Here is a 17,657-nt window from a genome sequence, read left to right as displayed (position 1 = left end):
AATTTTTTTCGTGAGATCGTGATTTTAAAAATGGAAATTTTTTGATACAGTATAAGACACATATTTCAGAACGTCGACAGAAATATCTACGTATAACGAGCTAACTCGGTCGAATCGGATATACCGATTTAATTTTTATATATCGTGCAGTAGTACGGAAGCAGTAGCACGTATCAACGATACGATCGGCAACGGGGTTGCGAGAAACTGTTTTGAACGCGTAGCTGCGTAAGCTGCTCGATTATATATTTTATAAAAGTTGCTGTCGCTATTTTTAATGCTTCAATTTCTGGCACTGTGCCATGTTAGCTCAGCTTCTATTCTGTGAATTCGATTGGACTCTGAAGAGTTCAGAAACTTTTCCCATCTACCCACTCGACGACGTTGAAATTTTTGCTTCTCAATCGGCTGTTTGTACGATGGAGATATCAATAATAAAGCGAGTATCGCACGGTAGACCGTATCTCATTATGATCGTGGTACGTTCCGTTAATATAGATAGTTATTGTAAAATGTTGATCGAACTGTGAATAAAATGTTTAAGTGGCAAATGCTTCCATTTGTGGCACTGTTCTCATATTCTAGTGGTTCGAGATAGGATAAATATACATTGTACATTTTGTAAAATTCAGTATTAAACATAGATCTTTGTGTATCGAAATCTAATAGAGCTACGAGAAGGGAAGGATGAACAAACAGTAAAATGCTTCACAGTTTCATGAATATTTTAAGAACACCAATTTTCTCAAGTATACTCTGCCCCCATTGAAGCCACGCAAACAGAGTTTTGTTCGACTAGTACAAAAGTCAAATAAAAACAAATTTAGAGCTTAACGCAATGAATAGATACCTATATTGCAGGTGTATGTACCTACATACGCTCAAATGACGATTTAATTTTCCACTTTTATATTACTAGATGTTCTTGTTTCATATCAGTGAAGTGTTCTAAAATTTGACAAAATACGTAGTTACAACATTACTTTCAAAGGAATAGATTAAGAAGAAACGGAATGTGAACAAAAGCATTAACGTCAAGGTGGAGCTGCAAGATAGTTTGAAATAAAACAAAAATGCAATGGAGAAATCTTAGACGCACAAAATATTTCAAGATATTGCACCAATTCGTGAATTTAATAATTTCGTCATCTCTTCTTTCTTCAAAACGAGTCGACAAGAATACTCGAGTGAATCTGTTATTTTTCTTTTCATCTGCTCTCGTTCGTAAATAAAACTCGGAATAAATAAACAGTTTCATCTTTTTTCAGCCGTTTAGTCGGTGCGATGCGCTCGTATCGTCGCGTTTGGATTCGATATCGGAAGCAAAAAACAAGCGTATACGCGACTTCTATTTGCTGAGCAAATAGCAGTTCCGGCGCTCTTCGTCGGACAGCGCCGGCTGAAAGGGTGAAAACAGGCTTGGTAAATAGTTAAATATCCTCGTTGAAATTTGCCCAGGGTGGTTTTTAATCCGCGACAGAGAAGAAGAAAGTTACGCCTCGAACCTGATTAGAACAGCCTCGTGATCGACGTGCCGCCTCCGTAGTATACAGGATGCGCAGTTTAAAATCACACAGTTTAAAAGCTAAGGATAATCGCACGTGAATCGACGTTGTGAACGAGGTGAAAACGTTCGAAGCAATTGCTCGTAGCGCGCATAACAATATCGGACGCGATTTAATAATTCAGTTCACGGCCGACTAGCTGTTTCATAGCTCGGCACGCGTTAAGGCTTGTCCATATTGGCCACGTGCCAATGGATGTTTAACAGAGGTGTAGGAAATCTGATACTTCAAGTTATGGATGGTTAGTATCAAACGCTGTTAGCGAAGTAAGGGTTATGATGTATCGGTTCTGCTTTGATTTTTGATTGAGTTATAGGTAAACCAGGACAGTTTCGATTTAGTTTCAAAGTATTCCGTTTTAGTTTGCACTTATAGTTTACGAAATAAAGATTTATTAAATAAGAATTAAAATAACCTAATGGAAATTTGGCTTAAAGTTGCTTATGACAAAACGATACTACTAGCTGAGACTCCATTTGTAATAGTTGTTTATATTACGTACGATCATTTTTATAAATAATTTAAGAAGCAACGATAAACATCATTAGAAAAATAGTATTCTAATGCTTTCAATAATAATAATTTGAATGAAGTTTGAATTGAAAAGAGAATACTACTCTCTCTCTCTCTTTCTCTCTCTTTCAATATCTCTCAACGATATATTAAGCCTTCGATTTCGGAATATTTCTATTATTATCAGTCAATGTTATATCTCACAAACACGAGCAGTTATCACCGCTTGATAATCGTATTAGCTAGAAACACCGATAATCGAATAATTAATGTACCGATGATAATACGTAACATAAACCAAACGAACTATAGAACAATGTACTAAATAATGCAGTGAACAATTACAATTTTCTCTTCTGACGGTTATAATTTGAAACCGCAAATTTTAACGATTTGAATAATATTGATGAAGAAACAATGAGACAATTGAATGGGTACATCGATGTGTGTTACTCAAACACTAACACACGTTGGTTTGTTTAACCATTACCGTAATTGTTGAAAGTTTCATGAACGTACATAATTACATATCGATGCTGAGCCTCTACAATTATAATTGATAAGTCATGCTTTACCGGTGTAAGACGATCAAAAGGACCAAATAATGTCAAATATCATAGGCAAAGGAACGTATTTCTATCTAAATGTGAAGGGAAAGGAAATAGAGTAATTAATTCAAAATTAGAGACAAATCCGTTCAGTCTTATTCGTTGGCTTTGAAGATAGTTATCGAGCTACCAAAGCGCACGAGAAACGTAGCTTCTCTGCAGTTTCATTCTTCTCTTGTGGATCTAACACGGCGGTCATGCCACAATTTCCGACGATCGGGCATAATTTTTACTGTCCAAGCTCGGATAAACTTTACTCTGCAAGTAGAAACGAAAAAATTGGAAAGCACTTTTCAAGTATCTCTTCGAAGTTGTCCTTCACGAGATTATCGGAAGTAGCAAAAGAGAAGTTTCGACGTGTATTCGGGGTGCAGCATCGAGAAATCGCTTCGACAGTGGATTCTGCAAAGGACGACGATAAAAACTTCATATAAACGGAATTTTATGTTGCAATAATACTATGGGAAAATGGAAGTACTTGAATTAATTTCTTTTACCTATTTATCTACAAACAAAAGAAAATCCGAATAATACCTGGAGAAATGGAGAGAGTAGGACAGTCAGTGATAAAACGTATCCAGTCTTGTATTCGCGAGCAAAGAATTTTGTTCACTTTGAACATCTCTGATGAAGATATGCAGATGCAGTTTCTTAAATAAAAAACTCGCTATACGTGACTCGAAAACAAGATCAAACAGAGTATATATTTACGAGCCATTTTTATTGTTTTTATGTGCAGAATTCATGGTCGAAATATTAAGTTAGTATTAGAGTGTGTTTGGGCACACGTTGATCAGATCACGGAAGACGTTGAAAAATTTAATCATTTACGTCCATCGAGGTTGTACGATTCGACATATCGTTTCCGTTTTTTTTTTTTTTTTTTTTCAATTCAAACGCTTGCCATGCGTTCAGACGATTTCCAGACGACTGAAAATGAAGCATCGGGTGCGCATCCGTTCGATGCCTATCTCGCGTGCTGGGTTCTCATTCAAAGATGCGGAAAGACCCGCCGCTAGAATTTTTCAGTTGCCGAAGTTCTCGTTTTTCGCTAGATACCAAAAGATCATTCGCTTCTTTCCTTTGAAACGATTGTGTAATTGTATGTTCGACACAACTTATAATTTTCACTCAATCGTGAGTTACGTAAACGTAGAATTTTTCCAATGAAAGAGTTCGATTTAAGGCGTGACTGTGGATGTGAAGTGTGATAAATGTTTCAATTTCCTGCTGCAAGAATAGTGGAATTGTTAGGTGAAATCGGTTCAACGAATACGCGAGAAACTCAAACGAAATCCTTTACGTATTGCAATGAAATCAGTTTATTCTTTCTTTTTGTTATAATATTCGTACTCTATGTATCCTTTTAAATTTTAATTCCATTTTATTCACTTTAGTGAAGACTCTTCTATACAAACATATGAAATTTCTTGTGCTTTAGTTTGGATTAAATTTTTAGCTGAAAGAATCAATAGTATGACTGTTCCGTGTTTTTCACCTGCTTTATGTTTAAGAAGTTCGCGAAATTGGTCTTCTGTTACTTTGTAAATTTCAACTGTTTGATTCTACGCGCTTTCGCTTTAAACACGTTGGAAACCAGCACTTGCATTTCACTAAACTTTTTAACTTCCATATAGTCTACTAAATAGTATATCTATATGCACCTGAATTCCCTAACTGTTCAAATTCACGATTAGATGAACTCGCTATACCATTCCACGAAGCTTTCCCATCCTTTGATTCTCTGACTCTCAAACTCGATCGAATTCCTTTGCACATTCCATTGTTTGATTCCAATGTCTGACTTTACTTAAACTCAAATGTGTTGGTATTTTGATTCGAGTGTGATTTCGAAATTCATTTCTAAAATCCACCAAGTATCCGTTTGATCCTCGTTTGAAATACTCATTCGAGATATTCGTTCGTAGAAAGTACTGCGAATTCATACATTCGCAAGCTGCAAGAAATTTATCAAACTCAACACTCGACCATTTTACTCGGCACAACGTCATATATACCATAAAAAATGTTTCGTATCGTCCTCTTCTTTTTAACGTATCACTTTACAATGAAACGTGGAAATACATATGTATCGTTCTCAAGCGAAACGACGAGTAAAACAACGTAATAATTCCGCGCCAAGAGAGCCTCGTTTCCCATTTGATCGAGTTGATAACGAAAAATAGCAAACAGCACGCGAACGGAAAGCGTACACGAAACGAGCTATTAATGATCCTCGTTGGTGGCAATATAATTACAGGAATTTCACAGGAACCATGTAACCCCCATCACGTTTGAACGTTTATCGGAACGGACAGCGAGAAATTACGTAAACTGTGCACGTGGAAAAACGTGACCGGCACCGGCCGGATAATTATTTGCATTCCTTTTCCTATAACTGACGCTCCTCTTCGGCATGGTGTGCTCCTGTCACCCTATATCCCGTTCTCTGTCTGAAGAGTGGCTCGTTTGCTCGTACCAAGAGCCCTGTTTCAGCGGTTGCCTTTAACGTCAAGCTTGCTGAAATGTATGCATCCGCGAATGACCACAGCTATACCGGTTGTCTCAAAGAGACACGTTCAAATATCGTACTAACTCCTGAATTGAGAAATTCCGTGGTTTGTTTAATATTTCTCCTTTCACCGATATCCGTCAATTTTATTTTTAGTACGATAAACACACATACACACTTTTCAAATTATCTAAATCTTTTTTGTATGCATCCGATTTGTGCAATAGCTTTCTATAAAATATCAATTATTTGAATATACATTTCGTATTTCGACAAAGCAATATGTAAATTACTTTACGTATATTTGCACAACTTCTTGGTTTTTAATAGACGAAGAACACGTTTCGATGCCGGTGAGACCAAGTATACGTTCCTATTCCGTTCCATTGGACACGTATCGATCATAAGCCATTCCTACAAATCACGCAACGCCCTCTATAAATAAGCCCGCATGCACATACATATCCGTTCACGCCTCCAACAGAGTACTAGATTTGCATTCGCCGAGAAAGCATCAACTGACACCGGTAATAAACTTCTGAATTTGTAGCATAGTACGGCGTATTGATCAGTGGAAAGGGCATACCGGTTTCCTCCTAGCGGAAGTGGATGTTGCTAGCGGATATTGTTAGTAAGAGAGCTCTGGTATCGGGTTATTAGATGCGGTAGGGAGGAACAGTCTCGCGTTTACCCTCGCTGCGAACCAATTACCTCGAAGCACATCCTATTTCGTACGTTTGCGCATCCTTTTGTCTACTCAAGATCGTTCTAGTTGGTTTCCTCGTGGAATACTTTGACGAGCGACCGCGTCCGATTCCATAATTAATTCGGACTGAACTAATTCGTTCGAATTAATTAACGTGTCTGGATGGATCGTGACGGAGCAAGCGACGAAGTAACGAGCAAACTTCGGTTACAATGACGCGTATAATCGTCGAAAGCAAGTTCTTTCGAACGCGAACGGTTCACCGGCTGCTACGTCCTCTGCGCTTATACACGGACCGGAGGATCGTACCGAAGCAAATAGCGCGTGAAATCGCCCCGCTGCTGTTCGAGAATGAATTATACGGAGATTTTTCTCCGCCTCCCCGCGCTAATTCTTCTCCGCTCCCGGCGCTTATTTGTTTAACCTGGCAGGCAGCCGAGAAAATTGCTAACTTCGCGAGCCATTTCGTAATGGAATTATTTTGTTCTTGTTTTCGGTACGCTCAGCCGCTTTTCAAAAATATGATATATCGGAAATATGAGACTTCGAACTCGCCAATTCGAGCGTTTGGAAATTTGAATGAAAATTTGAGAATTGAATAACGTGAAGGTTTAAAAACTTGAAAACTCGTTTAAGAAGATATAAAACGTGTAAGGATAGAATTAAACATTTTCCTCAAAGACTACGTTCTTAATAAATCTAAACACACGAAAAATGTATGTAAGAATATAATATTGTAAAGAGTTAATACGTACGACAATATCGCTTGACGCCTATGGTATTTCACAATTTCCCACGGCAAACATTTTGGCGCTGCAAGTAGCGGTAAATTGTATACAGGAAACGAGTGGAGGACGTGTTTATACGTTTGTCCTCAGTTCGCGAAGTACCTTTTCCAACGGTAGCATTCCAAACAACTGTACCGAGGAAAGGGAACAGTATTGTGCGAAAGAACGTTTCAACTTCTCTGGAACTTTTCTTGCTTGCCCGTAGTCCTGATGGACATTGCTAAAACGTGTCAGCTACATCTTTTAGTCGTTTCAAGCCTGTTTTCCAGACACAAACGAATTATCATACACGGAGACCACGATGAAAATTAGTTTTCTAACCGCATCACGCGAAAGAAGGAGAAAAGGCGGTAATTTCACACACTTTGGTCTCTATAACGATGAAAAATTACAAAAACTGGTAAGAGAAATATAACGTGATTAGCTATTAAAGTAATTAACGGATAAAATTCGAATGGGATGCAAATATTTTTGGATAATATTTTTTAGACGTATTTAAAGTAGATAGTAGTAAAATGTGGCACGATTGCACTTTCGTCTTTTCTTCCCATTATATTTTAATCCCGTATTATCTAAAATTCATTTCAACCATCTCTTTCTAAATCTCGGCTAAAAAGTTAATTACCTGAATAGTTTTGCAGGCTTTTATGTGTATTTCAGAGTCACGTTATCACGCGGTATATACTAGCAAAATTAAAAAGTAGGTTTCGCGTGCGAGAGTTGCGAGGAATATTCATGGAGGTGAATATACAAGTACGATATTTATAATCCTTATAAATAAGTTTTGCAGGCAGAACAAAAGTTTGCATAGATACAATTTGACTGCGGATGTTTATATATTTAGAAGAAAATATAGGCTATGAAATATAAAATGAAAAGTTATATATTACAATTCGAGACAAAGTACTTTTACTCGTAAAGATTTAGTGAGTGAGCCATGTGACGTTGATAATTGATCTCGTTAGATATAATTAATTTAATTGTTAAGTAATTTAATTATTATCTAACAGTATCGGTATTTTACGTTACTACGAGAGAAAAAGAATTCAAATTGGTTCGAGTACATCGGATTTAAGTAGATTACTTGATTCTAAGATGATTTACGGATTTAACAATAATAGAATACATCGATAATAAAGTTTTAGTGAAAGCACAATAATACAGTAGATATTAAAAATAATACGTAATAAAATTAATACGTATAAGAAGGTACATTTCTGCAATATTGTAGAATCTTGCAACGAATCATACGTAACATTCATTGCATCGCTATATAAAGAGCTAAAAAGTTCGCGAAGAGTCGATAAAGTTAATTCACAAAGAGGAGAGCAGTATTGCTCGGGAAGAAAAATGAAATCCGCTTAGTTTTACTCGATGATTCGGACTAATTGTTACATCGTTAAACAGAATGAAACGTTTGTACGCCATAGAATTGAAAATGTAAAGAGAAAAAGAAAAGAATCGGCTCGTTAAATGGTTAAACTGTTTAAGTTACCACTTCGTATGTTCGTAAATTTCATATCCGAAATGGCTATCGATTACAAAAAAGAAGCAAAAATGTAATTCTTGTAACGCATGGTTCTGAGAAAATCGAATTACAAAGATCGCACATATTTTACTTGAAACCAAAGAAGAAGAAATACCAATCTGAAATAATCAAGAGAAACGTAAAGGAAGAAATGACTCGAAAATGGCTTGAGTTGAATTGCTTTGAAATTCAAAGAGCAAATCGAAAGGTTTGGAAAGTTCGTTTGGTGAACGATTCGATGAACGCGTTCGAATTGTTTGCAAAAGTGATTTTCAAGTCTGACGGTGTTTGCTATGGTAACACAACAGTCAAATCGGAAAGGGTGAGAGGTTAAACGAACAATACGTGTCGTCGTTAACCTCTTGATTTGCTTGCGTATGAACCATTACGGTAAACAGCTCGGTCATCGCTATTGTGGACCACACTGAATTAATTAATCCTTTTATTAAATCTAGTGCGGAAACTCGCACACCGCTCCAATCTATAACGCGACGCACACTTGTTCCGTGCGGTTTCCAAATTTAACACGAGGACTTTTATTTCTGTAGTTTTAATCATAGATACCATACCACGGCCCGTAGTAATATTATTAATTGATGTACTTGAACAAGATAATATCAAACGATACGAATAAGCCAGTAGAATAGTTTAAGTCAACATGTACGAATGTGGAAATAACTAACTGTAATGGAAAAGTATAATTTTGTTCTATTAAAGGAAACAACTTACACTGAATCCCAAAATGAAAAGTCTTGCACGTTATCGACTATGCTGATTTGAATCGATGAAAAACGAGCAAGCTTAAGCCTTAAACAACATCCGACAACCACGGTTACCTTAATACCTCGAACGTCTCCAAGTTCCAAACACCTGTAGAGCTTACTTGCCCGCTATGTCTATGACAGTAATCGTCAGCGAATCTGATACACGTATCGCGATAGTATCAAGACGTAGGATAATCTAAATCCATAGAAATAGTAAGCTTGCCAAAGACTACGTGATTTTCGAGAGTGAACATCGAAATGTCGCATTGAGCTTCGCTTTCCCAATATTGTTCCCTGTATCAGCTACTCCGGCAAACAGTCCGAGGCCGTTATCACAGGCACCACCGAATTAATTAATCCTTTCATTAAAGCTGCTGCGGAAGACCACACGGATGCCGACTGTCTGGTCGTAGCTGCTATGTCGCACGGAGAATCGGGTGTCCTGTATGCAGCCGACAATGTGTATCCAGTGGAAATGCTTTGGACCCCTTTCCTTGGCCATCGATGCCCCAGCTTAGTGGGCAAACCGAAATTATTTTTCATTCAGGTCAGCTGTCTTTTATCAATTGTAGCTTTCAACGTGATCGTATGTTGTCGTTAATGAGCTTTAGATCGAATATCTATTAATATCGATGTACTATATTGGTGATCTTTTATCCGTTTTGCATAAGCTGACACACGTGCAAAACAATGATACGTTACAGTTCTATAATGATACACGATTATTTGATTAAGCGTTTAGAACGTAGTATCGGCATTCTGTCAATGACAAATATTCAATTTAAACCTTGCTAATGAACGTGCTTCGCTTATTGCTAATAGATATCCTGAACCGCACACGATTCAATATTTATCCGTGAAAACTATTTGCTGTTTGCGAGAAGTCCCATGACGAGCATGAAATTTAGACCTTAACAAATATCCAGTCGCTGGGTAATCGATATTTAAATTATACGCACCACGTCGTAAAAGAGATGTTATTATTATAGAAGAAAATTCAACAACAGTCCATACTGAATTTATTAGCCGTTAGAAAAATACGACTAAGTAAATTGTAGAAATTGTAATAACACGAAAACACACACACACACACACACATATATATATATATGAATTTTCGCAATATCCGAGTAATCGAATAACTTTCTATAAAAAATATCAATTTTTCGCGTTTCGACGTTCGTTTGAGATTCACGGAGACATAATATTTACAGAAGGTAAATACGATAGATGGTAGCAAAAGCAACGAGAAACTTGTATTTATGGTTTGCATGTATACCTAACTAAATTCTTCGCATGAATGTTTCGGTTCTTCAACTCTCATGATACTTCGTTCATTAGGACTTTTTGCAGCAGCAGTGCCGAGTAATTTTGCTGGCAATTGAAGCGGCTGCGCAACTAACAGCACATACGACGGTAGCTTTATAAATAAAAAGGACGTGCACGATTCTCGTGTGTATCTGAATGCCTGCAATACGATCGCGGAATTATTAAAAAATTATTTGATCTTCAAAACGGAAACGGGAAAAGCTCGAGCTATAAAGCGACGACGAGGCAATAGGATAACGCAAATATTTCACACGACGATAACGTAAATCTTGATTTCGTTCGCGATGTAATCCAGGTTGGCTCTCTTTCCATTTATCTGCTTCGGGATGATCTTTTGAGGATTTGCAACGCGAAGCGCATTACCGTGGAAACGTTGTTTCCTAGCTCTTTCATGGTTCCGTAAAACACTTATATACATAGTGCCTCTTTTAACTGGAAACTGCGAAACACATATCTCGGAAAAACGTGAACATGTCAAAGAAGTATAATATATCGTATGTAATATATATTAGAATATATAGCTTCTCGTGTGTGGAGCAGCGAAGAAGGTTTCAAATTCGCGTAAATTTCTTTTAAACGGAATACCATATTTCCTATTCATGATACGATAACGTTTGTAAAGACAAATCCAGCGAGACGCAATAATAAATTATTCCGTTTTATGGGAGATCGTAAAATTTTTTGAATCTTCCAAGTACTTTTAAATAATAATTTTTAACAGTTTTTTTTTTTATTTCTCCGTCCTGTTGTTTGCAAATCTCCTTTCAAAGGTACACGATAATTATCCACGGCCACGTACAGGAAACAATTCTATTCTTTCTTGAATAGTTATACATTTTTGATAAACACTATGCCCGAGACCATTGAAAATCAGCAACAGCGAAGCATTATATTTTTGTAAGGACATTGTTTGGCCATTGTTTGGAACGTTTTATCATTTCCAGTCGAAGCAAACAGCTTATATATCCCACAAGATAATGGAACTCTGTCGAAAGAATCGCATAATGCGCTGAATAATTATTACTACTTCCATGCAAAAGGGACAAAGCGATAACCGCGAAGAAAGAAGTTTGTTTATTCAGGAGAAAATTGTGCTTCCATTTCGTTATTGTTTTACGATCTTCGCCATTCTTCCGTCCTTTCTTTTTCCGATAAGTTTTCATACGGTCGTCGAAACTACTTCCTTTTGCGCTTTCCGTTTAACTGAAAGCCATATATTCAAATAGTTTTCATCTGTTGGAATCCGCGGCTACAAAATCATGTTTTGTGCGATATAATGAAACTTGGAAAACAAGCTGTTTGGGCATAAATCAATTTGTTGCAACGTAACGTTTTGCTGTGTTTCCGGTACAGTGTGCTACCCACAATTAGATTTGCGAAAATGCTCATTCGTGTTAACAGTGTTCCAATCGGTTATTGGAAATGCGGAGCCATTTTTGTACCAACCACGGAATTTACAGAATAAACTGGTAATATGGAGAAACACTCAACGATCGGCTTCTATAAACAGTACGGCCAGCGACGTATATTTCGCGGGCAAATTAAAATCGCAAAACAAATTTGACGCGATGAACTCGTCGACGATGTGTAGAATTATAAATATTGCTCGTCTGAGTTCACGCGAGAGCAATTAATAGAAACAGGGGGAATGAAAAAGACATTAGTACGTCATCGTTGAAATGGATACTGTGTTCTAATCAGAGAAGTTAGTTTTTCTGTAGGAATTTTGTTTCTTTAGATCGACACGTATACGCGAGTCTTTTGATAAGGTTTTCGATAAGCGATACGAGATACCTCATTAGTTATCGAATTTATAACAAAACACAAAAGGATTGGCCAGAATTTTACATTCTTTCGATCAGAGTCGTAAAAACTATAATACCCCGTATAGAAAAAGCTGAAAACGGTCGATCTTCTGAAATGCACCCATTTACGAAGAAAGCACATACGTTATATGATGAAACTTTTGTATAGAACAATTTTTCAACCAGTGCATAATTTAGGAGGTATTCCGGTGCACAAGTTACTTGTACTTGTTACAAGTGATGGATCGCAATGGGGTGTTTGAAAATATTTCATAGTCATAATAAAAATAGGAGATCTAAAGGTGGAGCAGCTGACGGTTCAAAAATATCAAAAATTCTGCAAACGCCATTAACGTAAAACACTGAAAATTTACGCTTCCTGATTCCTGAAATAAATTAACACACATTTTCCCTACCGTTGAATTTTCCATTGCTCGAATTTAATCCTTTTCTGGTTTCCATCGTTATTCGAAGCAACGTAGTCGCCAGGAAATTCGAAGTCAGATCCGAGAACACGCGTTCATTAACTTCTACTTTTTACATTTCTCTACCTTTTGCTCGGAGAGAAACTTTCTCGTTACAAGAAATTAATCCCGGCCACAAAGAGTTAAGAGTTCGACGATAGGGGACACATAAGGATTGAGGGAACAAGCTCGTTCTCGCTAGCGGGAAGAGGCACTAACGCTTGGGTTTTCCGGTTCTTCGCGACAAGTGGAGAGCGGCGCGCGCGCTAACGGAAGTGGAAAAGACGACATAGTTAATTATCCGTACGACGTTTCAAAGGAACATGAAAGAGTTTTATAGTTGACGAGGTTACTTCACAACTCGTTTAACGAGCTCTTGAATACGTACCACGTTGTGGACGTACCACGCATGACATTAAGTCGCGGAAACTCGTGTGCAGACGTGATTACGTTTGGAATAAATGTGTGAGGACAAGGAGGAGGATCGACGTGAATTCGGTGGAGCAAAGAACCGTGCAGAATAAACGAACAGTTTGAAAATCGAAGCTGTGACAACTACCCAGTCGCTACGCTCTTTTATTTTGTTGTTTCTACCTTCCTCATCTGCTCTTTCGTAATTTCTTTCGAAACGTAACAATAACACCACTGTAATTTTCAAGTATTTTGAAGTTGCAAGCAGTGATTCCTAAATATGACCAATATCGTACGAAAATTTCAAAAAGCATTTGCATAAAATTTGAATTTATTTAAAAATAATAGCTTAGAGAAGTATTTTTTACGTTTACGAATATCTCTGCGATACGAATTAAAATTCATCTGGACCATCCAAACTGAATTTTTTCTCATCAGAGAAAATAATCTGAATTAAATAGAGAATATTAAACATAAAACTACCTCACGATTTATGAATGTTCAAAATTAACTTATTCTGTTATTCCAACTCCTATTCATCTTTGCACCAGCATATTCAAACGCGGCTAGTTTGTGGCGTTTTAAAGGTATACGTGCGGACATTACTTTTTGCTTTGCAATGTTCGAATTACATTTAAGGGCACACTGAACGGACCAACCAAAAAAGTTGAGATCGTATTCCTTCGCAATTTCTGCATAACTTCTTAATGTATCGTTGGTAACTTTAACAATTTATCTTTCAATATGAGAAGGTAACTTCTGTTTAAGTCCACCATTCTTATTTTTCCCATTCCTAGTAGGATCGCGTGAAAAATTTAATACAACTTTATGAGATCGTCCGAACTTACGTGCGATTTCACGAATTCCTAATTTTTGTTCTTTATATGCTAAGTTGCACCTTAGTCTTTTTAGAGCGTTGTGCTCATTAAACGCTTCACAAAAGAAACGCTTAAAATAAGTACAAAGTGTAGAAGCCGTGACTGTTCCGCTCTGATGATAAAACAGTTTCCGGTTATATCTTGACATATGCATAGACCATTTCAATGATTTTCACTTGAAATCTATTATTAGATATATATTAAATTAGATTGGATATTACATATATTTTCGCATCGTACAATTAATTTCATCGCGTTATTTTCTGAAAGTTCGACAATGCCAAAAATATCAGTAGTGCTATGCATAAATCAGGTTGTCCGAAAAATTTCTTTCCTTTCATAAGTGAAATAATAGATGCACAACATTTTTTATTTTATATTATTTTACGGATTCATGTATGATCCATTTTGTAATAATAGAATAAAATGAATCAAACGTAATTCAATAAAATAATATAGAACAAAAAATGTTGTGCATCTATTATTTCACTTATGCAACGAAAAAAACTTTAAGGACAACCTAATAGTTATGCTCGAAGATGTGTATAAAGATACACAAATATAAATATACATGGTGACATTCGAAACAAGTTATGCGTTTCGATTAAAGCTTCATTTGAGAAAACCATATCTCAGACGGAGAAACCTAATATTTATGAGTCTTTCGCGCGACGTGTTCTGCGATATCACAGATAGCGCATTTATTTAAGGTCCTGTTTCGTAATAATTCAGCGTGCGTTTTAATCCGGCGTTGCTCGTGCTAGAGCCGCATAAATCAAACGGGCGGGGCACGTTTTATCGACTAACGACCGCGGAAAATCTGTAAATTTTACCGCTTTGTTTGCGCGTCTCGCCCCGTAAAACGTTCTGAGATCGTTATTTGTATCTCGTCAAATTCGTGTTCAGTCGACCGCTGTCACATATCGTCCAGCTTCGCAATTTTTGTCATCCTGAGAGCGATCCGCGCGAATCCTGTGACAGAAATTCGCATGATAATGTTGTCCCTTTCGCGTATAGAACATTGCATAGAAGACATGCCCATGATGCATAGAAGAAACAACGACGCGCTCGTGACGCATATTTCCTCTTCCGAGAGAACGCCAATTGAAAAATTGAGAAGTGAGAACAAATAAACGAAGAAACAAGAAGAGATTGGACGGAATTGTGGAAAATAATATAAATTTACAGAACCAGTGGGTGAACAGGTTTCAGAGAGAGTACTGATTGCTAAGGAGAATTGGTTTTGGGGGATATTACTTTGGGATGAGTAGTAGAATGATGTACTTGTGGTGTAGGGATTTGTAATCATTGTATTCAACGAAGCTGGGGAAGATTTTTACATAATCGGATGCGTAATAAAGCAGTTATAACTTTTGATTGATTTAAATTCTTTCCCGTGCTTGCCATATCGTTTAGTTATACAGCTGAAAGATCTGTACAGCTTGAAGATTCATTTACCCCTTAATTCGAAGAAAATTATTTTCGTAAAATTCTGTTGAGTTAGATGAAAAATGTATACGGCGCAGTAACGTAAAGATCAAAAGGACAACTTTACTTTACTTCACTTTACTTTAATTTACCTTACCGAGTAAAGTAGGTCTATTAAATTTAACGATTAGTCGATTAAATCTTATGTATACATGCCACATATTGTCGGAAGTCACAAATTTCTATAAAAAGTCACGCCTCGACATTGTAGCAACTGGCTAACGTCCGTCGTAAATTTGGAAAGAGCATTTATGACATCCGGTTGCCAATTCCGCTTTATGGCGAGCGAGGGCAGAACCTGCACGCCAATTGTGCTATTTCCGCAGTTAAGTAAAACGTGATTTATAGCGGAATAGCTAGTAACCAGTTCGACTGGAAGATCTGTAACGAGGTTCTTTTCTATACCAAGTGCTATAGGCATATTAAACCGAACTTTTTTATCGATTGCCTTTATATCAACTTCTATCGATAAACCTTAACAAATACCAACAACAATATTAATCACGAACGTAACGCAATTCAAAACGCCGACTATCATTAACAGATTCCTTTTGTTCAACTTCGGATATTAGCATTTTGAAGGAAAATATCGTGTTTCGTTTAAACGAGCGCACAAAAAGAAACGTCGTAAGTTACTCGGTCACTCACGTATGCGTCTTCTTTTTCACAGTCTTGCCGTGGAACGAAGCTGGACAATGGGGTGGAAATTATTCATGAGACGGATTCCACGCCCGCTACTACCTACAGCCTCCCTGCCTATGCGGATATTATGGTCGCGTACTCCACTTATGATGGTAGGTAGATGCATGTATTCTACATTTTTTACCTATACTTTCGACATACCTACACGTACACACGCATAGGTATGCATACGTATACAATGATTGACGAACGCATTGCGTGGATGTTCTATTGGCGAGTGCGTGAACGAACTCCTTATTTCACGAGCCGACACGTACAACAATGCTCGAGCCAGGTACGTGCTCGACGAGGGCAAAGTACGTTCCTGTTCTCGGTAGCACGAGAGAGATTGTCTTCTCGAATTCGCGTTTCAATGGATGTTTGGCTCCTCAATGTGCGCGACAACGTGCGTGTGCTTCTGTTCACGCTCCTGTACGCTCTTGTCGGCTCTTCATTTGCAAGTCAATAGCCGGAAAGAATAGAAGGAGTATAAATTTCTATGCTGGCTTTCCTTGTCATGTTCGCGGATGTTTGTACGCAATGTGGCGAGTCGATGCAAACATATTACATGATTTAGCAATTTAGCGGATGAAACGTACCTTTTGAACTTCATAATTAAAAGCATGTAAATTTCGTTGATTTTTAGGAACATCAGATGTACAAATCTAGGTGGTTAGTCGCACCTGGTTTAATCAAATATGAATAAGCAGCCGGTGTGATCAGGTCTGTCAGAGCGATATCCCATTAAATCGACCATATATGCAACAAACCGGAAACAGTACATGAGTATAGAACCGTAAAATAATCCTTACAAACAAGAAAATAATTGGTCAGTTTACTGTAAGAAAGGCAAAAAAAAAAAAAAAACAAAATTCTCCTAACTTCAATAACGTTTTACAACTCTTTACTACTAACTTATCGTGACAAAATATGTAGATTAGTTATACTTATTTCGTAGAAACATTCTTATCAGAACAATTAGAATGAAATTATGTTATAAATAATTATCTTTTAAATTAACTCGGTAAAGATAGTTTAAACGAAGACGAAGAACAAATGAACAATAAAGGTGATGTCAAAAAATTCTTTATTCCAAAGAATTTCTTTGAGCAATTCGTGCAAATGCTATTAAAGAGGTCTCTCAGAAGGGACTACAATATTGTGTCAACTTTGCATAAGAGATATTACTTTCCTCATTCATTTATTACCTTTCCCATGCAATAATACGAACTTATGGGAAAGGCTTTTATACAGTTAAAAGGAAACTTGACATAACGAGATAAATTTAACTTTATATGGAAAAATTATCGATTAACTCTTTTACTAAAATATCGTACACGATCTACAGAATAGACGTCGATTTTGAGAAAAAAGGCAAACCGGACTTTCGTTCAAACGCTCAGAGCGTTCAAGCTGTAACGCGAAACGACACTCGTGGCAACCTCTAAATTACCGCAGAATCTGAAATCAATGCGCAAAGGCATTAGCAATAATTTCGGATATCTTCGTCTCGCGTAACCTGGCCGGATACACGTAACCGGTAATATCAGTTTATCCGATTTAGCTTATGTAGATTTAAACGATAGGTCGTAGCAGCGCGTGGGTGACCTACAATCG

At 37.1% G+C, this 17,657-nt stretch overlaps 2 protein-coding genes across 2 annotated transcripts in view; one reads left to right on the top strand and one right to left on the bottom strand.

The window, feature by feature from the left end:
• LOC138184902 (alkaline phosphatase) overlaps window positions 1-17,657 on the bottom strand; it is a 243,450-nt gene that overhangs the window by 97,328 nt on the left and 128,465 nt on the right. The gene's annotated exons all lie outside the window — the stretch shown is intronic.
• LOC138184906 (caspase) overlaps window positions 1-17,657 on the top strand; it is a 35,560-nt gene that overhangs the window by 10,504 nt on the left and 7,399 nt on the right. The window contains exons 3-4 of the mRNA XM_069123350.1: window positions 9,356-9,531; window positions 16,030-16,153. Of these exons, the coding sequence (XP_068979451.1) occupies window positions 9,356-9,531; window positions 16,030-16,153 (300 nt within the window). The remainder of the gene's footprint in view (window positions 1-9,355; window positions 9,532-16,029; window positions 16,154-17,657) is intronic.

This window comes from Bombus flavifrons, chromosome 11 (assembly GCF_040668555.2).
Source record: "Bombus flavifrons isolate JBK064 chromosome 11, iyBomFlav1_principal, whole genome shotgun sequence".
NCBI lineage: Eukaryota > Metazoa > Arthropoda > Insecta > Hymenoptera > Apidae > Bombus > Bombus flavifrons.
The sequence above is the reverse complement of the archived record's forward strand: the minus strand, read 5'-3'. Positions and strand labels throughout refer to the sequence as shown.